We start from the raw sequence: 12,321 nt of genomic DNA on the forward strand, positions 1-12,321 counted from the left end.
CTTTGACCTTTACTAAGAGACTAGTAGTGTGACTAAAATTACCTTTAGTGTATAAAATATAATTATTGTGATATATCTATCAGAAGGGGTGTAAGATCTTCATCCTACTGGGGGACATCCAAAGGGGAATTTAAATTCTTTAAGATATAAAGCAGTATCTGTTTCTCAGTCAGAGCTTCAGAATTTGTCACAATTTGTGAGAATTTGTCACAAACACAATTGCAGTGTGTTTGGCCATGTTAGATACTGAGGCGTAGCCGGCTCCCGGCATATGAGGATCCCTCCTCTCCCTCACAGTCCGCCAGGAGGCCTCCAAGGATTGGGACACGTGCTGCTCCTGTATGGCGACCATGCACCTGGTACCTGCCTTTCAGTGGAGCTTACTATACAACATTAGCCACTAGAGGACATGCAAGGTTCCTCTCAGCTTTCGCCTCACCCGTTTCCTCACTCCTCCAGCCAGGAGTGAAGTGGTAACAGGATGTGTTAAGCCTAAGGGCATGCATTAAGTCACAGTACTGGGGGACATCCTGCTCCAGGTACAGGGCAAGCTTTCCTTTCCTCATTCTTTTCCTCAGGTACGGACATAGAGGGAAGTCATCAAGAGCTCACTCAGCCGCCTTTTAGCACAGGCCACTTGACTGCCATTGACATTCACAAAAGATGTTCATGTAGGTCCATGGGCCCATCTTTCCTGACCAGGGAACCATACTGATGAGAGTGAAATAAATTATTTGAGTACTAACAGAGCCCTTTGCATATTTCCATATAATTTATGGCAGATGGAGATAGCCGGTTGGATATTTGCAGATACTGGCTGAGTAGTCTCCATGTAACAAGAAAATACTATGTAGAGTATCTTTGTATATGTTTTGAAGAGCAGGCACTATGTTTCCTTCCACTGTGAATCCCCAGAATTGAAGCCTATTCTCGGCACATGTTAAGTACTCAATACTTGTCTTGTTATACAGGTAGTTCCTTCCTTCACCTTCTTACTCATTCTAAGTCACATCTTGAAAAAAAGGTCAGATGGGCTCAGTACTATCCAGAAAAAAATCCAGGAAATGCTATCCCCAATCCTCTTCTCTTAACCCACCCCAGGGACTGAGTGGCTTAGGCATTTGATTCAATTAGCACTTAAGAGCAAGACACGTTCTGTGCACCGGGGCCACCTTCAAGGGGCCAGGCTCACCGTGTGGAGTGGCTGTGCAGTGGACATAGATTAAAACTAGCATACCTTGTTTGGAATGCACTGGCACTGTTCTTTAAGTTCTTGCTTTGCTGGCAGATAGGCAGACAGTTTACTGGCATGAGCGGGTAGCGACGATGATTCAGTCCTTCCAAAGCCATCCTGCTCTGGGCACTACAATCCAAAAAGCGGCTTTAAGAAGTGGAGTCAACTCCAAACATTCTGACATTCCAAACACTGGTTCCCACCAAACTAGGGATGACTGGGGTTACCTGTAAGAACTACCTTTTAATTAACCAAAACTTATACCAGTATGCGAAAGTTTATAATGCCCATACTCTTACACTAGGCCCCCTATGTGTTTTGTTACACTGACAATATGCTAGAAATGCATTAAAATGTTGGTTTTGGTGACACATTCCAAAACTATTGTAGGTGACTTTATGACAAGCACGATAATAGACACTTAAAATAATTTCATTGTTACAATAAAATAATTTATACAAATAACATCTGTATATGTTTTGGGAACAAAATTTAAAATAAAATAATGTAATTTGAACCTTTAAAACATGTTACTTCAACAAGATGATTGTAAAGGCATATAAAAGTAGAAATTATTTTTACATTGTAAGATGTTATATATTTAATTAAAGTATATCTTATTCCAGTCCATTGTCCTTCAAAGTTATTAAAAAGTCTCCATTGTAAGAGAAACATGGCAAATTTTATACTTATCCAGTGGGTTCAGAACATGTGGGACAACATGAAGAGAAATTTGGTTACAAAGCAACGTTTTTTTTTCTCAAAAAGTCAATCCAGATGGAGAGTCTAAAGAGGATAAACACATCCTTTCCTCTCACCATCATTTACCAGGCTCCTTCCTCACCACGATTTGTAACTCTGAATTTGCAATTTCATCAATTTGCAATTTCATAAACTCTGTGTTTGCAAGCAGTGAAAAAGGTTCCCACATCACTTTGTATACTATAAATTATATATGCATGGAAAAATACTGTCAAGATATAAAACTAAAAAACTAAAAGGTTATTTATTTGCTGAGATCATGGTTTCTTCTTTGAATTTGGTTGTGTTTTCCAAGATTTCCCTCATAAATATATGTTACTTTTAAAATAAAACAAAAAAATATTTTGAAAAAATGGGTAGTACTCTAATTCTTGTGAGATCAACAATAAAAACTCTAAGAAAAACAGCACCCAGGAATAATGTGACTAATTTCCTGTCTCCTCACTTGTTTCACCACATTGACTCTTTCCAGATTTAATGATTAGCTATTTAGTTATTTTAATAAGTTTCCATGTCCATAAGTCTAAAAATCACATCAGAATGAAACAAGGTTATCACCAAAACAATCATTTATTCTCATATAAAATAATGTTCCAACCAGTTCCTAATCCTGTGGCTTCCCAAAGTAACCAAGACCAAGTTAGAGTTCACAATTTTGCACTGGATAACTGACTCACTGTAATAAATTGAGGATTTCAGTGACTTTAAAAGTCTTTCTGAGGCTTCACTATAAAACTGTCCACACTCTCTAAAAAGTGCCTAGAGGGAACATAAAACGTACAAGTAAGGACTCCTACCCTTGTAAAACCTCTGGTTTTGATTTGACACATATTAATTAATCGGCCCTCAAAATTTTAATCACATTTCTCATTTATTTTCAGCAAATGTTCCTGATTTCCTCCTTTTTTTCATATTTGTTCTTCATTCTATGTAGTTCTGAAACTTGACTGCTTCAGAAACAGAAAATCTAATCAATAGAAGCAAAGAACTGTTTATAGATTACCTTGGATAAATTTCATCTTTGAAATATGCTATAAAATGTTAATAAAAAAACATGTCTGATTTGAAATTTCAGAACAAAATTAGATTTGTAAGGAAGTACATTAAAATTTTCTGAATTCAACACATTTAAAAAAAGTTGATATTAGAATTATAGCAGATGTACTTAAATGACTTTTATATAATTATCTTCTAAACTATACATTCCTATTTGTAAAATGTAGCATGTTTCTATTTTCTGTTCATCATTAACAAAATGGTGATGTTCTTCCAAATAATTATCAGCAGGAAAATGAGTAGTCTTTTGTTATTGTTTTCTATAGTTAGAGGTGAATTCCTACCTTATATTCTGTTCTTTAAAACTAACTCCTAAATAACCTTTTTAAAACATGATTAATGTTTTTTTCATAATTTGTGAGGTCCTGTTACTGCTTTTAATTATCAAACCACTCTGTCAAATCTATCACCTATAGTTCCTTAAACAGTTTTCTCATAATTCTAGTTGAAAATGTTCATTATATGATGGTACAGGATTATGTGATATATTTGGATATATTGAAACATCATTATATTACTTTTTAATCACAGAAAATTATTATTTTAAGAGTTTTTACATCAAAAAAAGCATAATTATTAAAAATAAAAAATTTTTAGAAGATTTAAATGTGTGGCTCTAGGAAGTCTAGGTATTTCAAGTCTGTGGACTGGTATTCTAAATTATCCTTTTAGATACTTATAAAAAGACATTTGGCTGGCCCTCATTTATTTTACTTGGAATAAAAGCCATATAGTAGGTTGGAGACATACTTTATAAAATCAAGTTACATAAGCAAAACATAAAAGTTTGAAAGACTTAGCTTGCTTTAGTCACATTGTTATTCTCCTACCCATAGTAAGTGATAGAAGCTAAAAATATTTTTGAATTACTAAAATATGGATAAAATTTCCATATAATTTTTGATGGTAAGCATAGACCTTCTGGGAAATCTCAGACACAAAGAAAAACACTTTCACCTTTTACTTTTCATATGTTCTTTCTGTAAGACTTTTTAGAATTTGCCCCTTTCAAACACCTTTTTGTCCCATCTCTCTTTTAGTAGTTGATAAGTCAACAAGCCATGAAACAATGTTTTAACTACCTTCTGCAAATAAAGGATTAGGAATTTTTTTTAAAGAGTATAAAAGTATAACTCCCCTCAATGAGTTTAAAATGTAGTTGAATAAATTAAAAACAAACACAACTATATCTAATAATATAAGATGGCACATATGACCATCACAGTGAGAGATATAGAAAGTATTGAATTCAGAACTTTTTTGGAATGGAAGACAGGTATAAGAAAGTAATAACTGTATAGTGAGGTTATGAATATTAAGAATGAGAGGCTAAGAAACTGGATTTATATTTAGTTGCCCACCCTGAATGACAAAAGCTTTGAGAAAGAGATGAATAGAGGGCATAGAATGTGCCTTATTCATGTCTGTTAGCCTTGTTTTTTAGCACAATATCTATAAGACCATTGTTTTTGAATAATAAATATCTAGTAAAAGAAAGTTAAAAAATATATACAAAGACTGATTCAGAGACTTATTCTGAGTATGCTGGAAAGCAAAAGGGCCAGAGACAGGGAAGGCAGTAGACACAATAATGCAACAATCCAGGAGTGAGGCAAAGGCAGACCATGGCAGTAACAGGAAAAAGGAAGATGCAGATGAAAAACCCTATCACAAAGAAAAACTACCCAGGATCGGAGAGAGGGTAAAAGTGGGAAATGAGTGAAAATAAGGTATGATCACAAATTTAAAACCCCTGTAACTGGAAAATGATGATGCTACTTTTGGAATACAGTTTAGGGAGAAAAGCATGAATTCTCTTTTATTTATGTTGATCCCAAAGTGAAGACATAATTATGGAAGTTCAGGACGAAACACTGTGATTAAAATTCTGAAAAGAAACTATGGGAGAGCTCTAACAGGAGTCTCTTTCTTGGCACAAATTACTCACCTGGCTTCAGCAAAAGATATTCAGTGTTGCCCTACATTTGAACTCTACAGACTAGGCAACTGACATTCTACATCCTTCACATGACAAGAAAATTAACTTACCTTAGTATCTGATATTTCACAGCAAGTTTCTTGAGCTATGAAGTTTGAGTTACAGTAGATTTTAAGTTGGTGTAGTTCAATCTATTAAAAAAAATAATAGTAAGATATATCATTAGTTTTTTGAAAATCACATTTAGACACTTAAGAACTATGGTAATTTTACTGGTAAGAAAAAAGAAGCTAATAAAAATAAATTACTGGTAGATGTTTTTAATATTTTTATTAATTTATGATCATGATTTTATGGACCACTTCAAAAACAGACATAGGTTCAGTCATCGAGATGAATCTACATATAAAGGGAATCAGGTAATGAAAGCAATTGCAAACTTTGGTTGGTTGTTTCACAAAATAAAAATAGAAATATTTAATTAAAGAGAAGTATTGCTATGCACTACAATAAAGTACATGACTACAAAATGAGTACTATTTTATAATAAAATTTTCTAGAAAAAAAATCAAGTCAAAGGTATGAGCAAATGATGGGAAAGGCTTTCTCTGTAGTTTCAGACCTATGTATTTGCGACATGAAAACAGATGCTCACTTCCCAATAAGAAATAAAAGGTATTTAGTTTTGACCTATTTTTCATATATCCTAATACCTATGGATTTTATATCATGTTGGCATAGTCTTGAACAGGATTCACAACCTTTTTACAAAAATAGTTGATTTCTTCTATTTATTTGCTCAGCAGATTTACTTTTTTTGTTTTTTTTTTTTTTGGCATTTGGACATGAAATTAAAAGTAGTTCAAGGAAAATACAATCATGCCTTTATGCACAGGATCAACCAACCACATAAGAGCAAGTAAATAGTACAGACAAGTAATAAAATTTCAATGATAGATGTAAATAGGTTATTTTAAATTAGTTTGTGGTTGAAAATTTAACAACTTAATTAATAATTCATAGGATGATGATTTGACATATAAAATAGGTCAGGACCAACCTCCCCCTCTCCCACTCTTCTTCCCTGCCTTTCTCTCTCTGCCTCTCTTTATTTCTTTGTCTCCCAAAATAATAGCTAGATTACACATTACCTTGAGGTCAATAAGTACTTTCTACAGAAAGGCCCAACTGTAATAATATAATAATTAATCCTATGATAATTGAAAGCAGATATCTGCAGCTAGTTCTAAATCCCTACCCCAACACTAAAAAAAGCAAAACATAAAAAATAAATAAAAAGCTATAACTATCAGTCTACACTGAGAGGAACAAAATCAATTCAGCTCAGAGGAGGCATTAAAAATTCCAGACATCTTGTGAATTCATGTGCAACCTAAGATTTGCAGCCAATGAAAAATTATGAGATAAAATGAAAAATGATTTATCTTCTATAACTTTTTGCAAGGTTATTGAAGTAATTATTATTTATAAAGTTTAAATACATTGTCTTACATAGTATAATGAAATACCAGGCAGTAATGTACTCATTATGTAGCATGAAGAATGGGGACACTGATTAATTAATATTCTTTTTAACTAAAACTTATCATCATCATTGTTATCAAAATACCCAATAAACACTGAGATTCTATTATGTACCATCCACTGTGCTAAGCCCTTCATATGAATTATTTTACTTAACTGAAGATAGATGATCAATTTTTGATGGATTAGAGACTAATCAACTACCCATGATACTGAAACTACCATCGGCTTGGTTTAATCATGCTTTTGTTATTCATTATTTACTTTAGAATCCTTCCTTGACACAGCGCTTTAGAATGAGGATGTTTAGGGCTGAGTCTTTTTACTACCCCTTGTCACACATTTTGTTTGTTAAAAAAAAAAAAAACTTTTTATAAAATTTGTCACCTAGCTTTCACAAAAGCACATGGGTAGTATATGTAAAATAAAACCCAATCATTAAATTTTTTTCAGTAACATAAATTCTGTATAAATAAAACATTTTCACATTACAGCAGGCCTTACGAATCATAGAGCTTGTAAGGAGGTAATGAAAATTTAGTCCACTTAAAGTTTTAATAGGATCAAGAATCTTTAAAAAATAAAATACTATGTCTTTTGTTTGTTTAACTTAAACAGTGACTATCTCCTAAAAAAGCTGCATCGTTGCAATATACCTTTAATTTTATCCTCAAATGAATTGATTCCATATTAAACCACATAACTACTGCAACAGTATAATTTTCACATTATGTCGTTTTATAAGGACACACCTGATATTCTTCAGCCTCAGTTTCTGAGACTGATTCTTGCCTCGTGTGAGATAGTTAATGAGACGCAGGACACACACTCAACCTTCAGAGGGGGAGCCTTGAACCAAACCCAGCTCTTGCAATAATTTGTTCTTCTCTCACTGCTGTCTCTCCCCCAAAGGTTATAAATTTATCTCAGTGTACTCTTTGGTTCTTCTAGTTCCCCTTGAACCAGAGCCCACTTTGCTCTCACTAATCCTATAAGGACCAGATTCCAGTTCCAAACTCTGGTCTTGCCACTCCCTACTACAGTTGCTCGAATTCCTGAAGCTGATTTCCCATCTACCTATATTCTATCTACTGCCTGAAGTTTCTGTAGTTCTAGCTGCTGGTCTCCACTTCCTTCCTTGCCTTTGAACGATCTATCTAGTATTGCTACAATTAATACCGTTATTATCGGCGGCCATCATTTACTGACACAGGCTTTAATCTTTCCATTAGCCTTCAAGATCTTTAAGAGCTAGGATAGAAACCTTCTTTTTCCTACTCTCTTATGCCATTGTTGATTGAATTCCATGTCTGGCCCTGAATAAACACATGAATTTACAGAGAACTGACCATGTACTAGGCACATACTGTATATAATTATAATGAGTAACTCTACTAACAGTATTTTATAATTGAGGATATTGAGACTTGGGTAAATTAGCAACTACCAAGATAAATTAATAGATCATAACAGTTAAGTAGATGAGGTAAGATTTACAACCACATGTGTCTGATCCCCAAGCTAGCTCACTCTCCAGTATGCCATGTTGTCTTCTCTCCAGGATTGATTTCTGCTCTGGCCTGTTTTACTGACTATCACTGAGCCATAGTTATGGCATTCTCACTGATTTGTTCACTATCTCTAAGAGAAGAAAGTTTAAAAGTATGTTTTATTGAAAAAATTGTGTGTGTGTGTGTGTGTGTGTGTGTGTGTGTGTGTGTGTGTATAAAATGAGCTGGCCAAATATGTATTTGTGCAGAGATGTACTGTTGAAATAAAATTAAACTGTTAAGTGCTTTAGGTTAACAGCAATAGCAATTCCTACTGGTGACCTGCATTCAGATTATTTTTATGGGTTTTCCCATCATTCTACACACAAGAAAATATTCAGTCATCAAACTTAGATATATCTCACTTTCTTTAAGATTATAGGCCTTCTTTTTTTTGGGAAATCAATAATAAATCTTTACCATCTGAGCATCAAATGTAATTTTTAAAGGACCTTTTCATCTGAAAGCATTTTACTATCCAATTGTTTTCATCCAAATACCTACTGATAAAATTAGTGGCCATGTTTCAGTCCATTAGAACCCTGAAAAATCATTATAAGCTTATGAAAAAATAGTCTGCAACACAAAGCAGTTGCTATAATGGGGATGAATAAATAACCTATTGTTTTTGAATGAAAACACCAGATAATCTGGAACTACTTAGTGTTCAACTTTTTCCAGCACTTTCTATTCAAAACATGCATTTAGACCAAGATTATTATTTTTTTAAATTTTATTGGGGAACAGCCATGGTTATTGGTTACACATTGCTTTCATGCTACAATGGAGTTGACTCTTTTAAGGAGGGCACAGTTCACAGTGGCCCATGTGGGGATCGAACTGGCAAACTTGGTGTTATCAGAACCATGCTCTAACCAACTGAGCTAACCAGTCACCCCAGACCAAGCTTACTTTTTGTAGTATATTTTCACTTTTACTAAAATCTAGTTTTAATAACCTTATTTTTTTAAGGCATGACCTAGTTCTTTTAAATTCACAGGCTGGATGAAAAATGGGTGAAAACAGTAGAAGGTAATATATGTGAAAATAGAGTTAGAAATACATAGCTATCCTTTACATGTCTGATGGCAAATTAATTTAAACAGTGTTGAGAAGGCACTGTATTATATAGCAATTAAAGGAAGAAGTTTTAAATAAGATACATTGTTTTAATTTAGAAATTTGACTAGTTCTCTTTCACAACCAACATCACAACTCACCTCTACAGGCTTGCCATCTGAAGCTCGTGCAGCAATAACTGTCCTTCCTTGAACGTCCACAGCCTCCTTTTCATCAGTATGCCGGTTTGCAATTAGATTGCAATCCATATAGAGTGAAATGCTCCGAGATTGTACACCGATTCCAAGTTTATGCCACTGACGATCAAACAAAGAACGGAGTTCTCGATTTTTAAAAACGTAGTTCAACACATCTCCCTCGGCAGCTCGGAACATAAATTCCACCACTTTCTTTCCACCATCAACCACGATCGAAACCTGCAAAAATGCAAATTATCCTTAAATATTTTTAAATCAATGTTTGAAATTATTAAGGCACACAAATAAAAACTCAAGACTCATGTTAGTATAACTGAGGCACTTAGTAAAATGTTTTAGATGACACCTGTGTCCTCCAGATTTGTTAACATTAAAGAACAGCAAATATCGAGCTACAAAATGGCTTTAAACCATGTGGTATTCTGGTGCATGTAACATGCTCCTTTCTTGAGAGAACATCTAAGAGTATATATGTGTACATATGTACACATATATATTTCTGCATGAGTAATTTAAGAATTAAATGCTACTAATTTAAAAAAAATACAAATATGATCACTTCTCTTAGCATGGAGACTTTAAATATCAACTTTAACCTTTGAGGATTTGCATGGTGCAGAGAAAATGCATTTTCATAGAGGATATACTCTCTCAGTTTGGTTCATATTTCCATCACAAAATTGTGACTATATTAACAGATTAAAACACCGGTGAAATAAAAAACATTCCGATGGATAGGCATAAAAGTAAACCCAAATGTATGGTGCCAATAAGTAATACTGAGGTTCATCTCCCCTCACCGGAGCACCTGTAACCCCTCCTTATACCCAAATGCTATCTCTTCAACAAGTATTCCTAGATTCCTGCTCTCCCATACCCCATTTTGGGGAGCTGTCCTTTCAATGCCCCTATAGTGCCTACCAACTCAGAACTTAGCTCTACCACTGCATTTGTCACACTCTGATTATGCTCATATGTTGTTTTCCTAGATGATATCCCCTTGTAAGGGTGACTATATATTTTTCAAGATTTAACAATCTAGTTTATTTTTCTTTTTTCATTCTTTTCTTTGCTTCCTTCCCCTCTTACCTGATTCAATAACTGTGTTTTCCTGAGGCTACATGCATACCTCATTAATCTGGTTAACTGGCAAAACACTGACTTGAAAGAAACTGAGTCAGCCCTCAGCCATCCAGCCACTGGCAGTCAGGCTGCAGTTCTGGACTGTAATTTTCCATCAGGTGACATATAAATCACCCCTATGACCAGGTTCGAGAGAACCATCGTGGAACAAACAGGACCCCAGGAGATGTTCTCCCAGATGAGTCACATCACAAACTCCTCCTTTCCTTTGTTCTGCTTCTTCTTGTGTACCTATAAAACTCCTTGACTGTTCTAGAAAGAGGGAAGATGGTCTTTGAAACAATAGTCCACCATCTTTCCAGAATGCCGGCATTTTGAATAAACCTACTTTTCTCTCCATTAACCCTTGTCTCTCCATCATTGGCTTATGAGCAGCAAGCAGCTGAACCTGAGTTCAGTAACACTCTTAGACCTATGCTCCTGAGAATAGGAATTATGTTTTTAAAATCTCTAATCTTTGTCACTAGCTAGAAGTAAAAAGAAAAACTAATATTGTCTCACCCTCCAGACTCTCATATTATAGATATCAGCAATGAGAATTCTTGAATTTTCCTGTTGATGATTCCTCTAAAAGACAGAGTATTTGGATACTAGATCTGCTCCCAAATTTGCGCACAGAGTTCCAAGATTCCCCTGGCCTAAGCAAAAGTAAGATTCCTTACCTGAGGTATATTCTGCTGGTTTAAAACCTGCCACAGAAACCACCGTTCCTTTTTGGTGCTTCTCCGTACACGAAACATGGCTGCTATGGCATACTCTTCAGGAAGGCCTTTGGGAAATATCTTACTGTGGGAGGAAAACAAAGAACTATTGTGGGAAAACTTAAGAAGGCAAGGAAAGAAACTGTAGATATGAAGTTCTATGTAACAATGTCTCGCTCATATTTTTCTCAATGAATTTATATATTAAATAATTCATTTTGTATTTTTATAGTAATCTACCTAGTGGCTATATGGAAGCAGCATGCCTACATTACCTTACCTATGTGATTTTTATTTTTGTTCTTTCCCTTTTTTTAAATCTTCTGGTATGATGTTGTTAAGGCTTGGGGTATGTGAAAGCAAGCGAGTAGGTTATATGGTGCTATGTAGTGATACGGCCTTACGCAACAAGACACTCCAACAGAGGAGGATCTCAGAATTCTCTGCAATCAGGCAAACTGTAGAGGTTTATAAAGAAAATTAATAGTACCCTTCAGTTTTGTCAGTATAGAAAAATACAAAGCATATCAAAGAACATTGCTAACAATTAAATGCACATTTTCCATAGAAGCAGCTTTATCATATTAAGCTCTTGCCAATGAGTTCCTAATACTGAATTCCTAGTATCAATTTAAGGCTGATACTAAATAAAACAAAGAAGTGTTAGCTTATTTTTCATTCCTACAGAAAATAAACAAATTCTTTCTAGGTAGCAGAGAGAAGTCAAAAGACAGTCCAACTATCCTCCTGCCTCAATCTTATTTCAAAATACTGGTCTCACTTGGACCCATGTAGAAACTCAGGGAAAAGAAATTCACAATGAACATATCCTATATCTACACTTTCACTGGAAAACAAGGAGAAATACTTTCCTCCAAGCAGACTTTTAAATTTATCTGCATTATATGTAAAAACTGCAAGGCAGGACTTTTGCTTTTCTTTTAAAAAATCATGAAGAATAGCAGGTAAGTATTCTCTTAAGAACCAACATAGCCAGAAGTTGTTTATATAAATAAAACATCATGCACTGAGATGACAACAGCTAACTTCAAATATTACACTGAGGTCTACTAAAACTGACAACTAACTATTCAAACTGACAACCAAATTGTCG

General features: G+C 34.5%; 1 protein-coding gene across 1 annotated transcript in view; it reads right to left on the minus strand.

The window, feature by feature from the left end:
- Nucleotides 1–654: 654 nt before the first annotated feature.
- Nucleotides 655–12,321, minus strand: part of LOC109373968 (collagen alpha-1(XIX) chain-like) — a 65,928-nt gene continuing 54,261 nt past the window's right edge. Inside the window, exons 5-9 of the mRNA XM_019628230.1 lie at nt 11,169–11,292; nt 9,307–9,582; nt 5,102–5,182; nt 1,238–1,363; nt 655–711 (exon numbers count right to left, since the gene is read on the minus strand). Of these exons, the coding sequence (XP_019483775.1) occupies nt 655–711; nt 1,238–1,363; nt 5,102–5,182; nt 9,307–9,582; nt 11,169–11,292 (664 nt within the window). The remainder of the gene's footprint in view (nt 712–1,237; nt 1,364–5,101; nt 5,183–9,306; nt 9,583–11,168; nt 11,293–12,321) is intronic.

Source organism: Hipposideros armiger, unplaced genomic scaffold, assembly GCF_001890085.2.
Source record: "Hipposideros armiger isolate ML-2016 unplaced genomic scaffold, ASM189008v1 scaffold_764, whole genome shotgun sequence".
Taxonomy (NCBI): domain Eukaryota; kingdom Metazoa; phylum Chordata; class Mammalia; order Chiroptera; family Hipposideridae; genus Hipposideros; species Hipposideros armiger.